Below are 18,037 nucleotides of genomic sequence, written 5' to 3'. Positions count from 1 at the left end.
CTTGTCTGGCAATAGGAAAAGTGATAATGGGCTGGTGGCCAGCAAAGGCAAAGCCTGTCTGTGTTTTCAGGAGCAGAGTCTCAATCCCAAGGCTGGCACTATTGTCCATCCTCAGCTTTCCTTGAACTTTAGTCAACAGTAGGCAACATCTTACTATTTAACAGCATTTTTGCTGCTTTAACATACAGAATAGATATGCTATACTCCTTCCTGTTTCTTTCCCATTTCCTTCCCAGCTTTGTCACTCCAATCCCACATGGGCTGCAGACATGTTCTTCTGATTTATCCTGCCCTGCATATTTGTGGTTTTGCCCCATTGTGTAGACTCAGCCCAGCTCACTCATCCATTACAAAAGCATAAGCCTAGAGAGAGAAACTGAAAGAGAAAACAGGAAAGGATTTGTGTTTGTTTTGTAACTTTGCAGCATTTTTACATCATATTTCTAATGTAAAGAACTATATACTTTTCTCTTTCCCCTTTAAGTCTTTCTACATAGGTTGTAGCATTTCTCCTCAAGTTCCCATCAACTGTTATTGACAAATATTTGACTTACAACTCATCACTGCCTCTTGAAAGCAAGATAGCCATCTACTGCTGTGTACACAAGTATGATTTCTAAGGCAAATAAAAGCGCAGAAAATGTGACTCTTGGCCACAGTACCTTTTAATTAAGATTTTAGAGGCATACAAAGGTGGTTTGGCATGCATTTGACTATCCTAATTTTTTTTTTTTTTTTAATTGTAGAGAAGAAGGGATGAGGTATTTTGGATGCTGACAAGTCAGACTCTCAGGCAAGGGCAGTTACCTCAGTCCATGCCCAGCAGCACTGGGATGGTGCTCCCCTGAAGTACTCCCAGCAGGCTCCCTTTGTCCTGCCTGGGAAGCAAGGCTGGTACCTTTGCCTTGGTTTTGTCTTCAGCCTCATGCATCCCTCTTCATGGCTAAAATACAGAAACCAAAATCTGTAGTGATAACTTTGCTGCAAAACAAACTTGTGCATTTGGAAACCCATGTAGCTTCAGTGATTGATGGTTTTGTAAGAGTGGTGGATTTTATCTGGTAATTTCATAGACCTTAGTGCATTTACTAGGATCCATAATGCACCTTAGCAAAAAGAAGCATCTTTTCACGGGTAAAACCACTAAATCTTCAGGGTGCTTACAATGTATGTTACCCATCTGGAAACATTTGTGCGTGTTCAATGTTACTGTTTCATCGGGTTTTAGAGTGTAAAGGGCATTTCTGAGCGCAAAGTTAGGCTGCTTGCTGATGTTGCTCCCTAATAGAGAAGGATTTGCATCACTGAGATTACAGGATGACATCAGTGCAACATTTTCAGAAAAACTGAAATATATTGCAACACTGCAGCTGCTTGGCTGACACTCTTCTAGTTCCTTTTTCCTGTGAGAACAACAGCTAAACTTCTTCAAGTGATGTGGCAAGCTGATGTTAGTTACAGGACTTTTATTACAAACCTGCTAGTAGAGCTTGTCTGCTGCAGTCCTGAGCAGCTAATCCACCTGCTCTGAAGTGCAGGCAGGGGCTAGAGCCAGCCAAGTTCTGCTAGTCCCTTAATGACTTGTTTCTGTCTCTGGCCTATGTTGAGAAAGGACGGATAAAATTTTCCCACAAGTTGCTGTGAAAGAATGGAAAATAGCAGTGTATTGCAATTCACTGCAACATTTTAAAAAGAAACAAACATCAAAGCAAAAGAGTTTGTGCAAAGCCCACAGGGATCTCCTTGAGTCAGCCAGAGTGTCAGCTGCAATGGCACTTCTGCGGGCTGCTGAGCTAAGCCAGACTTGCAGATTCAAGGCTAAAATCCACCCTTGTGTAGAAATCTCATGGGGATCTGGAACTGCATCCACAGTTGCACTTGTTTCAGAGCAAGCAATGCCTGACCAAGTTGCAGACGACAAAGCTCTCTTTCCAACAAATTGAAGTCTAGATTAAATGAAAGGAGAAGTTACATTTTATTTCAGACACAGAGGTGCTTCTGGAAAAGTTTTCAATCTTTCTGAAACCAATGCCACCAGTATAAATTAGAACAAAGCTTAGAAAAATGAGATGTTATCCCTAACCTCTGGGACAATGTAATATCACTAAAATGAGAATGACAATAAAAGCATGAAAACAAGTATCTGCCAGTTTTAAGAATCTCATTGCTTAACTGGACTTGTAATTTTCTTTTATTTTCTTTTTCTTTTTTTTTTCACATACATAACACAGGCTGTTATTTCATGCTGACAATATTTTGGATACTTCAATAGGAACAGAAATAAAATACAAAAACTAAAATTGAAAATATCCAGATGTTTTCATCTACAAAATTATACTTGAAAATATTCAGATGTTTGCATCTAAGTTTCCTTTAACAAAATTATAACTTGGTTCAAATAGAGACTTCTAAAATTGAAAATCTCTGAAATGGAAGAGGCCTCAAGGTACATTGAGAGCACTGGCAGATTTCTATTGAAGTGTAGCTGCTCACTTCATTTCTACTAATTTTTGGGAAAGCAGTACATGGATCACACATTTTGCACTTGCCAAAAGATTGCTAAATTACTTGTGACTTTTGTAAATTCCTAAAATAGATGATGCCTCCATTCTCTTCTAGTACTGACTGTGTTTTGAAAGATGTGTCCTCCTGGAAGCTCAGCTTTCCCGCAGGCAAAATCCACAGCTGAAACTGTACTTCCAAAAGGACAATGTTTGGTCAGCAAGGTCATCTCGTTATTTGACCACAGGAGAGACACAATTACTAGCTGATGTAGGTAGTCCCCAGCAGAGCTTTCCTGTAGCCACCCATAAAATCCTTCACACAACAACTTTCCTAGACTCCTATCCTTGAAGTCTAGGTGGGACTCCACGGGTCTATCTTTGTCTCAATGCAGGCTGGATGAAGCTGGGATGAACACTCCAAAGTATGACTTTAGGGTTTGTTTGTTTTAAAGCCTGCACTTACCTCAACACTACCGGCTTCATATTCCTTTTCGTAGCTAAATAATTTGTGCTTTCTCCTAACTTTGTAACTTCAGAGTGCTCCTGGGCACCAACAGGGGTTGTACTCTTTTCTGCCCCCAAAACTATCTGTTTTAACAGGCAAAACCCAGGTTTTTGGGCCAGGATGCTGTGCCCCACTTATTTCCAAAACTGTGCAGAGCATCCTCATGAGACATAAAGCCATGAGCATCTCAGACAAGAAGCCAAGGCCTGAGCAATGCAATTCTGAGAATCGAATTTTCAGGCACTTTTGTTCATTGTAACACACCACTATTGTGAGAGAAATTTACAATTTATTAATCTTTTATATTTTGTTCTTCTGAGACCAGTGCTGGAATGAAACTGAAATAAAAAGCTTAAGCTTTTAAAAAGGCTGGGGTCACCTTCCTGTCCTTTTATTTATGAGTAAATCAGGCTTTCACTTCTTTTTGGAACAGCATAGGGATTTATTTCTTAAAGGTTTGTTTCATTCTTTGAAAATAATATGCACATGTTGTATTAGGGTTTACGCTGGAATTAGAGACTGAAATTAAATAAATGGAAATAATAAATAAATAAAAATAAATAGTAGGGTTGCAGTATCCCAAACCTGTATGAAGTGTACAGCTGATGTAAACAATCCAAGTCCTAGTTAAAGGAATAGATGGGTCATTGGGCACTGCAACTCAGCTGTCAGGAGGGGATCTCTTCCACTCTCAGTCAGGGGTTGATGAACACATCTGACCAGAAGTGGACACCAAAAGATGAGCCATGTAATAAGCTAGGAAGGATTAATTTGCTTGAGAGGCCTCACAGAGGGATGGGAGTGTGTTCAAAAGCCTGTTTAGAACAGGAGCTGACTCCTGGCTCTCTGGTACTGGGAATAAAGCTGTTTTGTACAGAAAAGGCTGTGCAGGCACAGGAGAGCAGCAGACCCCCCAGCACAGACAGACACATGGCAGACAATACAACTGCCATGCTAAAAGGAGTACCCGTGCAATTTAGAAAAAAAAAATTCAGAGAATGGAAATTCTCTGTGGCTGCTCCTGGGAGTGAGAGAAGAAACACATCCCGAGTGTCCCATGCAAGGATCAGAGCCTTGTCTGGTCACAGGCTTTCATGTGCCAGCTCACTTGATAGATGCATGGTCAGCAATTTAAATAGTGAAAAAGCTGTCAGCCTGTGAATTATCTTCACATGAAACATCAGCGCTGCGCATCTTACACGGAGGTGCCTGCTCAGTAGTTGTCACTTCCAAGACAATGCTGGCTTAAGATCTGGCTTGAAAAAACCCACAGTGCTCTGTAGAAATTGAAATATTTCTCTTAAAGAGATAACAAGATGTGAGATTGATGAAGTAAAGGATTGAAAATCAAACAGAAATCTGTCCTGGGTGCAATCACTGGGGATTTAGTAAAATGACGAGTAGAGAGACAAGGTACTTGAGGGAAGGTGAAGTAGATATTTGAAAATCCTCCTTACTTTCATTTTTAGGGTGCTTCAGCTGGATGTCTGAAGGTATTTTCTCAGTTGTGAGCAATTCATAAGAAGAGAATAAAATCTGAAAAACACATTCCTTCAGGAATTCTAGACCATAAAAAAACACACCAGCATATCCAAATTGTAATGTGAGTACTAAGATTTTTCCAGCCACACCTAAAGCATCTGAAGATAATCTTTGATGTCCTAAAATAATGCTGCTTAAATGTTGCTTGATACTTTTTTAGGCTGTGGCAGCTCCCATTTGATCCTCCCATCTAGGTCACTTTTTCTGCTCTTCAATTAAATGTTGTCGAGTTTTTCCTTTGCATATTTTCACTGTGATTACTGAACTTTACTTCACAAATAGTCTATATAGAGTCCAGACTCTAAAGAAACATTAAAGACAAGCCTTTTTAAAGCTTCTCAGATACCTAAAAATGCAAATAACCTCTAACTACATTTAAGAGTGTGGATATCTGATCTGGGGCAAATTTTGTTCCTAGATTATTTGAAAAATTTCTTTTCCATAGTTTGTAATTTAAATACCTTTAAAGGACCTAACCCAAGTGCTCAGTTCTAGCATAGTGTTATGAACCAACATTTAAAATCATGGAAGCAGCCTCCAGTTCTGTCATAGTCCAGCTCTGCAGAATTTGAGGACATATTTAAGCATATAAATAGTCCCAGTAGAAATAAAGAAACAGCAACCAGCTTTAAACCAGACAGATATTAAAGGAAAAAAAGTGTGATAGTCTGCAGAGAGACTGTATTTATAATGGGTATTCAAGTGAGAGGCTAAATTAAGGCTGTTTGGAAGCCTCTCAGCCTGTGTTTTGAGCCTGTGCCTGGTTAATTTCAGGCCCCTGAATCAAAATGTTAGTGGTCCTGAAGGCACTTTGTCTGCTTCTCTATGCAAGTGGAAACTAGGACTGAAGCAATGACAGACAGCTGATTATTAGAAAATATACATATTTTTGAAACACATTTTTTTAAATATTCAGTTAAAGTACTTTCTAGGGCATTACATTGTTAATACTGGTTTGACCATCACAGATGCTAATATGTGATACATCCCTTTGTCAGGGTGATTATACTAAACCCATATATTGCTAACTTGTAACAGTGAAATATACTTCAGTATATATACTAGCAGCTCAATTACACAACCTAATAGCAGTACACAGACTGATACCCCTTAACTCCTGTGATTCCTCCTCTATGCATCTGTCCATGCCACAGTCACACCCCTGTGCCAAAGTGTAGGTGCACCAAGTGTGGTCTGAAGTGAGAAGATCATGGCTCTGACAGGCTGCTACCTTGCCTACATCCTGCTCTCTGAGGCTTGATCTTCTGCCAGAAGGTACAGGTTTTATACTTAGGTGTATCCTAAGTATGAGGCAAGCAATACTAAAGTTCTGTGAGACCTGGCACACAGCCATTCACAGACAGATGCAGCGAGAGTGAAAGAGGTCAGTCCTAACTAATGGCTGCTAATGAAAACCTTGATGGAAAGAACTGTAGATATGAACCTACAGGAAATAGAAGCTTCCTGGAAGTGAACATATAATTCCTCTTGTAAACCATTTTGGTTCTGAGTACTTAATTGTGAAGCTTTATGCCTTCTACCATGTCTACAAAGGTCAATCCACACCTGACCTGAGTCTACACCCTTCTCAAATGTAAGATCTCAGCATGGTTTAAATTCTTATCATTATCTCCACACAGAGAGAAATGTGGAGTTCATTTGAGGTTCACAACTTATTCTTTTCCCATTAGAGCTGGAAATGCTTTTAGGGAATGCAAGTATCTGATACTCAACAAAAAAACAAAACCAAAGCAAAACAAAACAAAACAAAAGCCCGCCAAATATAGGTGCAATATTTAAAGCTGTAAATCAGGAGGGTGGATTGCACAGAGCCATCCTAGGTTTCCAAACCGGGGGACTGGTTGGATCAGGCAGACAGCTGACAGGGAATTTTTAATCTCTGAGGACCTGGAATGGCAGACAGGAAGAAGAGAGGAGGATGAATGATTAAAAGCAAACCAGTACCTGCATTACTGCTTTTGGAGGATGTAATCTCACAAATATGTGTCTTGCCTGAGGTGTCAGCATCCTAATAAGAAGCTGGCTCAGCCCACTTGGGAGGCAGAGCAGCAGTTAAACCTCCTGCTGGCTGGATCCCATGGGCTGTTTTCCACACGTTGCAAAATTTCTTCCTAATCCTTGCAGGTCAATATGCCTCTGAACACTAGCAGAGCTCCCCCCAAAGAACACTTTTCAAAATTATCTCCTTTGTGAGGCTGCACCAGTGCAAGCTACTGGGTTCAACCCCTGTGAGATGAGGTAAGAGGATAAAGAAATCTGTAGGAAGTTTTAAATTCATAAAGCTACCTAATCCCCATTCCAAATAATTCCTTAGGAAGCTTTCATTCATATAAATTTTATATAATCTCATTGTCCAGGATGCTCTCTGCCATCCCAGAATTAGTCCTCAACAGATCATCACTGCAAATGCAGGCATTTCACAAGGAATACAGGTTTGGAGTTGCGCATGTGCATTATGGCTGGGTATGAATAATGCTGTAGATATTGTTAGGGAATGATCAAGTAATTTTACTACAGCTATTTAACCACAAATATTTAAGATTAAATTGCAAGATGATTTCTAGCCACCCAAGCATTTTGTTTGCTGAATGCTCTCCTGTTAGCTCTGGCAGGCAAGTGGTTGGCACCAGATTACACTTTGATAAAGCTCCGCAGGTGTTGTATGATTTAGGGCACCTAAATCTACATGGGATGAGTAAAGGCCAGTTAAGGATGGGACACAAAAAACTACAAGTTTTATTACATGTTTACTTCAGCTTTACTTTTTCTTTTTGAACTTCTGTTGCCAACTTTACATGGTGAAAGGGTATAAAGAAAAATATTGCTAATTTGGCAATAAATTATCAAATTCTAAATTTCTTTTTGTTCCTAAGAGAATTTCTGTTGCTTTTTGAAAAGATTGGGTTGGTAACAGGACATGTAGGGGAAGCCTCCTGATGGGGATTGGAGGGCTGTTTGTATTCATTCAACAAGCAGAGCCAAGTGCCTGTAGCTCTGTCTGCCTGTACTTGTATTTCTGTCCTGCTGTTGCATGTCTATAGCATTTGCCACATCTGCTCCTGCTTCAGTATGCTCAGTGTATAATGCACTGAGTCTGGTCGCCCTCAGCTCTCACAGGGAATCAAGGGTTTGTCTACTAGAACTAGAATCGTAATTCCAATTTGAATTGTTTGCCTTTGCCATGTGTTTTGTACACATGTAACACTCAGAGCCACTTTTTCTCAGAGCAGTAAAACTGATATCCATTGTGCCAGCTTTTCAAAAACAGTTTAGCAGTTGTTAGTAACAGCACATAATAAGTATCTCTAATTCGGATCCCAAGTTCATATTACCAAGTGTCTCTTGGTTAACTTCTAAAAAGCCATGCCAATTTTCAAGCTCATCTGACTCTTTCTGAAACGTCTAGACTGCAGGAAACTCTTCTTACACAGAAATGCTGTTTCAGCCTTGCTTTGTCTCTAGGCAAATGTCTATTTGCTTACTGAACATTGATGAGCCCTGGGCAGAGCAGTGACAGTTTACACAGATCGTGTGTCATTAGCTCTGGGGAAGAAAACTCAAACACAAATTTGTGTCAGTTTTGAAGTGGAGCTGAATTGTGGGTGGCCATTTCTTGCTATCCAGAATTTAGAGAACTTGTGGTGTTACCTCTCATAATAATTTCTGTGAGCTTAATTATATATGGATATGGACTTACAGAGGACTCTCGATGTTGATTTTTAATAAAAAGTTCTGCTTAACCTGACTGATAAATTCTTCTTGAGTTCCTGCAGGGGAATCTCAATAGACCAGGACCCTGCCTTTCAACTCCTCCTTTTTTATGTTCTACCTGCCTTTCTCTATGATCTCAGGCCATATGGGCTCGCTACACATGGCACAAATATCTGAAGTCTCACAAACAGCTATTGAAATAGCAAAAAGCAAAAATAAACAACAAAACATGTAGGGTCAAATAAAAAACCTTGGAAGATATTAGCTAATGTTTGAGCTGGCTTTCAATCTGACTTTTTAATGCAATATTGTAACACAGTTAGCTATGTCAACAAACAGTCCTAAACTCTGTCTTTGTGCAGGTTTTGTTTGTGGGTTTATTTTTTAAAAGGTTAAAAAAAAGAATAAAATTCATGCTGGTGATCAGGAGTGCAAAAGAAAGTTTCAAACAAAGGCAAGACTTGAAATGACTAAGCATAAAGGATGGGGGAAAAATGCAAAGACGTAAAGTTAGGGAAGATGACATACTTTTAATCATTACATAATATTTGATGTACAAATATCATGGAGACATGCCAAGTAAGATAGAAAGTAAAAAACCTGGCTGTCTCCAGAAAGAGTTAAGTATTTGTTTTTGGAGGAGAGTACTGGACATGAAATCATAGAAAGGAGGACAAGGGAGTTTGAAATGCAGTTTAAATATTAGACAGGGACAGAAAAAGAGGAGGGAAGAAAGAGCCAAAGAGCTAAGAGTAGCGATATGATATTTAGAACTGGAAAGGTAAAAGTGGACTATGGGAAGGATAGTATACAGGCAGGTAGGGATAAGAGATGAAAGAGAAATAGGAGCAGTTTAAACAAAGATACTAAATGTCAAATTGAGAATCCCAAAAGAACAGGTCAGAAGGGACCACTGACAGAAAGAGAAAATGGAGACACCTGAAAGGAGAGAGAGATTATGTGCTTTGTTAGCAGTTCTCTTGGACATTCTGGGGAACTGCTGGAAAAAGCACTGCTCACCCTCTGCTACAAAAGGAAAAGACAAAAAGAAATAATGACATACTAAATGTTTTCAGCTAAATGAAGCAAGGATTTGGGAAAGCCACTAAATACAGCAATGGAGAAATTAGGGCCTACGATCACGAGGATGTGTAGCAGGAGGGTGATACTAGTTGATACATGAGACAGTTCAAAAATATGATCTGCAAAAGATAATATTAGAAATAGGGTGTGTAAGGAGGAAAGCAGTTTGCCAGAAGGTTGGGCCAACAATCCTAACATTAACATTAGAATTGTCAGGATATCAATGAATATAAAATGATAGGGGCAACAGATGAATAAAAGGTAGAAGGGGAAAGAAATAGAATTTTGAATAGCAAAGTATCATATTGCATCATTTGTACAGGTTAGAAATAGGAGGCACCAACGCCGCTAAAAGAAAAGCAGGGCTTTCATTAAGTTGTTTCCTTGTATGCATGATACAGAGCACATCTCTCAAGAGAAGTGGCTGACTTCAGATGAGAAATCCAACAACTAGTTACCACATGCTGAAGCAGTTCTTGAATAGCAAGTGTTTTGTAAGAACTTCTCCAGAGCAAGAACTTCTCTTTCAGCCTTGCTACTGATGTCCTCCTCAGCAATCCTGGGTCCCACAGTCTTCAAACAATAAAACATGAATTATTTCATTTGGCATTTGGGGTGAGGTTGCACTATCCCATCAGACCACAACTTTCTCAGCCAGATGAGTCACTACATTGGTGATTACAGCCAAGTGATGGCACAGCATATAGAGCAACACAAGCGTGGAAGGGCAAACCAGCTCTGGAACTCACCTCCCCAGTGACACAGCCACTATCTGTGGGCAGGCTGACAACTCACATGGATTGTAGCTACCTATGTGTTGATGGGAGTGACCTGTTCCCCTTGGTGCTATTCATGCACAAGGCTGGAATGTTATGGCAGAGTTAGCATGACATGAAAGCTTAGGAAGACCATGACTTTCAGCTGAAATATTGTAAAACACAGAAAGCCATTTTAAAAATTGTCAAAAACACGGCACATTCTTACTCAACAGATTTGGTAATTCAGTGTGCTATTTGTTCACTTTACTGATAGCACTAATTTGCAGTTTACACTTTTCCATTCTGCTCAAAGGACAGAGGTGACACAACTATGAATAAGTTGACAAGACACTACTGGCTTCCCCAGTCTGCCTTAACCCAGAGATTGTACGGTTTTAACTAGACCAATGCAGTTAAACATCTACATTTGAAAGGAGAAAATTCAGCTCAAATAAAGTAACTGAGCCACCAAGAAAGGAAATGAGCTACACCTGAATTCCTGTTTCTATAAACCAGTGATGTGCAGTTGTCTCAGGAAAAGGGAATCACATGTCTATACCACAATGCTTTACCAGCCTAAAGGCTGTGTATAAAATCTGGCTTCAGACACCCACTTTTTATATTTTCATCTGTTGCAAAGATTTTTTTTCTGTTGTTAAAGCATGTATTGACAGAAATATGCTGTCACTGATCCTGCTGCAAAAATTTCAGTTAGATTTGTTTGCTTATTAATTGACTAGGCTTTGTTCTGATTTTCAAGGAAGGGTCCCCCAAAACAGACATATTAAAACATTTAGATACAAATGTTGACTTCCTTGGATAAATATAAAAACTCTGCTCTGGCCACAGCAGCATTCAATTCTCAATGAGATCTTTGCAAACCCTTCATTTAACAAATGCCTCCCAAAAATAGGAAGCACCAGCTTTTATTGATATTAAAGGAATAAAATAACACGAACCACTGCCATTACATTCCATGGTTGCCCAGTCACCACACATCCAGGTAAGTCTTGAGTAGGCCAATATTACTCCACTTCACTACTCTACTACACTTCAACAAACACAGCCACCAAAAAAAACTTGGAGATATTTTACTAATATTCTCATGTTACAATTTAAATTAAGTTTACAAAAATATTGCACATAATATTAAAAATCATCTAAGACTCTGTGTGTTTGAGGGTATTATTCTCAAGATTTGTGTAATAATGTGAAACCATCAACTCATTTACTCCCATGATTGCTTAGCTATCAAAATGTCACAAATCTTAGATATATAGGCACACAAGCATGGCTCTCTTATAAATCCCTGATTGCCTCCTCTCTTCCATTTTTGCCTAAGGGTGAAAAAAGTTGTTATTTCCTTTTACCAAAGGAGAGCAATCTTTCTTTTGGTAACAGTTTTAAAAGAAGATGTAGTTTTATAGATCTGAAAGGTATCCAGAACTGCATACACAATAACAAGCAAACAAAATCACAGTGTAATATTTCTTACAGTTTTCACACATTTTTGAAGAGCATACTTATTTTACATATTACTTATCTCAATAATGAATCTGAGTATGTTTTTTATTATAGCAAACGTACTTTCCAAATACTTTTTTCTATTTTGACCTTGTCTAGACATCAGTTATATTTTTAAAACTTCATATTTTCAGTTCCCACTTCTAGAAGTCACTTGAGTTACTGAAAGCAACCTCACTGTCTTGATGCTGAAGAACATAATCACCATCTAACCATAACATGAAACAGAAAAGCTATAGAGAAAAAGCACCTTATTATCCATAATAATATTAAAGTATTAAAGCAAACAACAGCCTTAGTTACCTGCCTTTTGTAGAAAAGGTTCTTCATTTTAAATATGATGTAATCTTAAGCTATATTCTTCCTCTCTCTCCAAAAGATACCACCCCAAGATGTAAAAAACCAGGGTCCTGGTGGTTTACCCAGACAATGTAAAGAAATCTCCAGCTCAAACTGTGTGCACAGGCTGAACTGACAAACATTTACACAACACACTGCTTCCTTTTCCACTGTTTGTATTTTGGATCTGGGAGTCTGAATCTCCCCATGACAAGCACCTGAAAAAGTAACAACTTCAGAATGCATTTCATTTTCACTCACTATAAATGTGGCCAAAATCCAAGTGAGGAGAAATATTTGGGCTTCTAAATAACTTTGAAAGCTATAGTGTTATAATTTAAAATGTCTGACTTACAGAACCAGTTTCAGTGAGCGCATTTTAGTTTGGTTTCTCAGAATAAACTAGGAGGCTAGGAAGAAGTCATAAATTCTCGAAAGATACAGGATTTTGACAAGCTGTATGCTTTTTTTAAAGCATGTTTCACAATTCACCTTCAAAGTCCAGGCCAAATTAGTAAATCCTTCCTGTTGCTTTCATGAGGGAGTATGAAAACCCTCAGTAATTCACTTCCTTCCTTTCCAGCTAACAATGTTATTTCCCATCTCCTGATTTTACAAGCCTCTTCTTGCAAAAGTTACACTTCTTGTAGAGTGCACCCTTGTTTAACCAAGATTTGCTGCTTACATACATGAGTCTTTCTCATTCAGATCCAACACTTTCACACTCTGAATTCTCTCAGAAGGAAACAGAGTTCCTTTATCTGGAACCCAGGCCAGTGAGGGCCACATGGAGTCAAATCATAACAAATTACGTATTTTCTATACAGATAAAAGAACTTTTCCCTAAACTTGCCTTTAGCAGAAGAAGCTGTTGCAAAGAAATAGATTTAAAATCAAAAGGTTACTATAGGACAATTATCTACAGATGTCTGTGGGATTCAGGTGAACTTCAAATAAGCTTAGTCAGAATTGAAAGTACTTTTCATAAGCTCGTTCTAAAGTACTTAAGCAAGAAGAATGCGACACAGATTGCTATCTTAAAAGCTTTTCCATCTATATTTTAAAATAATAAATACGTATAATAGATAATCCAGTGGAGTACCTTTTTCACAGATTCTATAAATCTCCATGCAGAACTTTATTTATTGGGATTTCAACAGAAATTTCTTAATTAATCAGAATATCCTTTGGATAGAATTGCCAGAATATATTTCACAACAAGAAACCAGAAGTTTGTGGGGTTTTTTTGGAAGGGGTTCTAGCAAAACGTTCATACAGCCAAAAGGTTTTTCTCACCAACCTTAATATTTTCACTGTCTTCCAACAATCTGATACATTTTCTGAAATGATTTCACAATAATGAAAATGGATAAACTGTCCTACCTCAGAAAAAAAACCAGTAAACAAAGCTATAGCCAAACCATTTATTTAAAACTGAAGATTCACACATGCATGAGGTTTTTTCTCATGGTTTAATTTTAGGCAGCATAATAGATTTTTTATTATGCAGGCTTCCTAAAGGGCCTCTAAATTAGAAAAATGATTCCTCCAAATTAGAAAAATTATTATCTCCAACTTTTGAAAAAAAAATTTAATTGATAGATATGGAAAAGATTTAAAACAGATTTTGAGAAGAGCCAGAAGGTCATATACACTGGGGGTTTTGGCTCTGGTATGATTACACTGTTTGAAATGCACACTCAAAGACATGTAAATGTACTGTGATTTACACAACTTCACACTGCAATCATGCAAACAGCACTCTTGTTAATGTGACTTGTAGTGATAAAACACATTAGTGCTGAATCCTACAGCAAAGCCTCCAAGTATTGAAATAAAACAAGAGCTCAGTGAGATTTTTACTCCAGATACTGGGTTTTTTTCTGAATTTCCGGTAGAAATTCATGGAGTTGAACAAAAACTCCTACATCAAATCTATGCACCAAAAAGGCTGAAAAGGAGAGAATGACCTTCCTTTTTGAAGTAAAGCTTTGTCTTTTGACTCTTGGATAAATGATTATGCCATTTGAGTGTATGCACACATGAGCAGTTTTAAGAAAACAAAACAACACATTCAAAGCTGTGGTCACTTTCTGCTCTTCATCATCTACTGCAAGAGTAAAGGTGGCCAGAATTCTTGATAAAGGGCAAAAAATATATTTTTTTAAATGCCTTACTTCTCAGAATTTAAACATGTATTTTCTGTGTTATTTGATTTTGTGTTTATGTATCAAAAGCACCAAGTTGATAAATATTTACTACTCCACTGTCAAAACTCCAAAAATACCAGTGAAATTTTTGATGTGTAGAAGTGCTAGTCTCTTCTTGAAGAAAGAATTCCAAGTGGTCAAGAGTTTATCCTGAGTGCACCAAACTGCTCAAAGAATTTCTTTTACATCCACTGTACTTACTACAGTTAGCATTTTAAGGGTTCAACTTACTCCCTCTCTTCACCTCAAATACATGTTATTTGCTCCTGATTTTGAGGCAAATTTCAGTTCATAGCCCTTTTTTCATAGTATTGTTATGTTCATCCAGGTACCTGAGCAAAACATACCTGAGAACATTTCAGCAATGCTTGTTTTTAAACTATCTTTGATTATATAATTCCTTTTTTTTCCAATTATGTGCTTTCCACCTTTGCTAAAATATTTATTCACATGCTACATGTTGAATAAAATTCTCCAAGTCAGCTAGGGAATCATAAAGAGAATCATCTGTGTCTTGACTTCTGAGAAAATTTCGAAGGGTACTTAAAGCACTCAAAGCCTCATTTTTGGATGGTAAAAGCTGTTCAGCTCCCTGAAGTTGATCACCTTCATCCTTATCTTCATCACCAACAAATGTCTCAGCTTTATCTGAAGCACTTTCTTTGGCACACATCCTTTCATTATTTGTGGGCATTTCATAAGTTACCAAGCCATCATCTATAGCTGCATATTTTTCCAGAGACAAGCCTTCTGGAAATTCTACTCCAGCTGCCCGTGCATGTGCAATCAAATCCAAATCACTTTCAACTTCATTGTCATTATCATTTGTCTCAGTTTCTAATTTGAAAGTTGCTCCATTGCAACTTTCTGCAATTGTCTCTGGTGTTACTTCCCTCCAGCACAGGTACAGCATCTCAACTGCATCAAGAAGGGTCAGCATAAATTCTTCATTACTTTCTACACAGTCAACAAATCTCTTGATAAGACAGCGCCTGTATTTTACCTTCAGACTTTTGATAATCCTTTCTTTCATAGCTATGCATGAAGAAGAGTCTGGAGGAAAGAACACTAATTTGACAGACTTCAGGTTCTTTACTTCTGTGTGAGCTGGGAGAGAATCAACAAGAATAACCACTCGACGCTGCTGTGCTTGAAATCTGTGATCGAGTTTGTGCATCCACTGTTCAAAGATTCCTGAAGTCATGCATGCCTTATCATTTGCTTCATAATCCACTGGCAGCAATTTCACATCTTTGAAAGAGCGTGGACTTTTGCTTTTTCCTATAATGAGCAGTGGGAGTTTCTCAGAGCCATCCATATTTGTCCCCACCACTACAGTGATGCTCTCTTTGCTTTCTTTGCCTACAGAAAAAGCTTCCCCTTTAACTTTAAACGTGTTATGTGGTAACATCTGATACAACAACCCAGTCTCCTGTACGTAAAACACATTTTTCGGTTGATAATCATTTAAATAACAAGGAAGCACAGTTTGGTACCAAAGAGTTGGAGCACCCACTGCAGGAGTAGCAGCTGCTTCTACAGGCTGAGCTCTGAAAACTAAACCGTACCTCGACTTGAAACGATCGAGCCAGCCATTGCTGCATTTAAAATCACTGTGTCCAAGCTTCTGGGCAAAATCATTCGCCTTGAGGCGCAACATAGGGCCATTGACCGGCACATTCAAGCACTGTGCAATTCTGTACCACTTCATCAATGCTTCCTCCAGGTCGGCATAAAAAGCAGTCCTCAGCCTTTTCCTTTTAGGATCAAACCGCAAGGTCTCAAAGGCTTCCAAAACTTTTTCCTTATTCTTCATAATCGAAGACAGGGAGTTCCTCTTGATGCCATACTTGGCTGCAATGTCCGCCTTTTTCTTGCCGCTCTCCACAGCGCTTATGATGTCGACTTTCTCCTCGATAGTTATGCTTTTTTTCCTCCTCACTGTGGGTTCGGGCAAAGCCTCTGCCATGGCACCGAGCAGCGTCTCCCAGGCGCGCTCATCCGCGCCCACAGCCGGCCAGCCTCCTTCCCTGCCGCTCCGGCCGCTTTCCAGCCGGCGGCCCGACCTCCCGGGCACGGCACCCGGCGGGGCTGGAGCGGCCTCCCGGGCGGTGCCGGCGCTGGTTGCCATGGCTGCGACCATAGACACGACGGCCTAGAGAGGCCGCCGCCGTCATCCCTTTCCGGCCCGGCGCTTCCGGCTCCTGCTGCCGCCGGAGAAGGAAGAAAATAAAGCTTGAGAGGGGCCGCCGGCGCCGCCCCTCCCGGTCTCCTCCGTCCCCCCTTCCCTCCTTCCGTCCTGCCCTCCCGTCCCCCGCAGCACGACGCCCCCGGGGCCGCAGCGGCGCCGCCGGCAGGTGAGGGACGGGCCGGGCCGGGGCAGGCGCTGGGCCCGGGTTCGGGGAGGGCCGGGCCGCGCCTCCCGCTCCGTCCCGTCCGACGTGTCACCCCGCGGGGGCGGCCGCCCTTCGCCGGGCTCCGCGGCGGCACCGGCAGTGCCCAGCGGGTCGGCGTCGGCCCGGCTCGTACGGCCCGCTGCGGGGGTGCTGGGCGGCAGGGCACGGAGGGCAGCGCCCTGCTCGGCAGCAGGCGGGTTCCACGAAAGGGAAGCTGTGTGTTGGTGGAGGAAGAAAGCTGTAGATGTTGTGTAAATTTTGTGCCCCTGGGAGTTATTCCACACCCTGGCAATTACTGTTTTAAGTGTGCCAATTTGTGTTTTGCTTACTGTTCTTAAAGCGTGGAAGCGCTTTGGTGTTGTGTGACAAGCAGGTGTTGCATGTGTAATTGTCTCCAAAGGAGAGGCAGTTCTTCCAGAATTTCTTATAGTACCTCTCTAATAGGTTATTTTTAACCAAAACTCACTAATCGCCTTTAATTGCATGAAAGTCTTTGGAGGGGATCATTCTGAACATCCAGCCCAGGATGTAGTTTCCATTTCTCACGTGTGGTTTTCATGCTTGGTGGAAAAGGTAGCAAGGAGTTATCACTTTGCAGTCGGTGGCTCTGTTACTTAAGAGTTGATTCTCTAGAGAAGATAACAGAAGGGTTCTTTTTGCAGGGCTGGAGAAGGATGTCATTTGATCAGTGCAACTCCAAAACTTTCTGAATCGTATGTATGTTTATGTATGTATGTGTGTGCCTGTGTACGCACACGGTTAAAATGTCAGGAATAAGAAACACAGAAGAGTGTTAGATTGGAAAAACTGGAAGCTGAGGCAGTAGCTTGATCAGCTGCTTTTTTTTGATTTGGTAGAAGTTGAAACCATGATGGCAGCCCGTGGTTTAGCTAATCTGGAGACAAGCAGAGCATTAAATTGTTTAGGGCCAGGTTAACGTAGCATGGAGAGTGTGAAAGTCAGCAGCAGCCCTGTTCTCCAGTCGTCTTCTCCATCATGTCTTCTAACTCCCAAGCATAATTAGATCTTGCAAGTGGAGCAGCCAGGGAGCTCAAGAGCATTAAAAAGAAACTATGGTGTGATTGTGGCAGGAAGTGTTTAATACAGTTCTTTATAAGAATTTGTGAAAGTGTTCTTAGTTAGAAATTGAAATAGTCATTAAAATGGTCATTTTTCTACCAGCACTGGGATTTTCTCCAGTGTTACAAAAATAGTAAGACAACAATAAAAGTGTGTAATAAACTTCATTTTAGACAGAAGATGTCTTGCTGTTGCCTTATTGGCAATTAATTTAGGAGAAAAGTAAGTGAAGGAACCAGTGCATCTTGTTTAGAAAAGCCAATCTGATTGTTGAGAATCCCATGGTTCTCACTTCTGAGACCATCAATTATTTACCTAAGTGATGTAAGTATGTGAGGAATATACTTCTTATTCAGAAGTAATT

The 18,037-nt window shown here is 40.0% G+C and overlaps 2 protein-coding genes across 5 annotated transcripts in view; one reads left to right on the top strand and one right to left on the bottom strand.

Annotated features, from left to right (window-relative positions):
- Nucleotides 1-14,639: 14,639 nt before the first annotated feature.
- On the bottom strand, nt 14,640-16,328 carry TIGD4 (tigger transposable element derived 4; the record flags this gene model as incomplete). The annotated part of the gene is made up of 1 exon (XM_084204010.1): nt 14,640-16,328. One exon carries the CDS (start codon nt 16,326-16,328, stop codon nt 14,640-14,642), a length of 1,689 nt encoding a protein of 562 aa, XP_084060136.1.
- An 86-nt stretch (nt 16,329-16,414) lies between these two features.
- Nucleotides 16,415-18,037, top strand: part of ARFIP1 (ARF interacting protein 1) — a gene marked incomplete at its 5' end in the record, with an annotated part of 40,516 nt that continues 38,893 nt past the window's right edge. For all 4 annotated transcript variants that reach the window (XM_084204422.1, XM_084204423.1, XM_084204421.1 and 1 more), the window contains one exon: nt 16,415-16,554. The remainder of the gene's footprint in view (nt 16,555-18,037) is intronic.

Source organism: Fringilla coelebs (genome assembly GCF_963513975.1).
Source record: "Fringilla coelebs genome assembly, chromosome: 4".
In the NCBI taxonomy this organism is placed as follows: domain Eukaryota; kingdom Metazoa; phylum Chordata; class Aves; order Passeriformes; family Fringillidae; genus Fringilla; species Fringilla coelebs.
The sequence above is the reverse complement of the archived record's forward strand: the minus strand, read 5'-3'. Positions and strand labels throughout refer to the sequence as shown.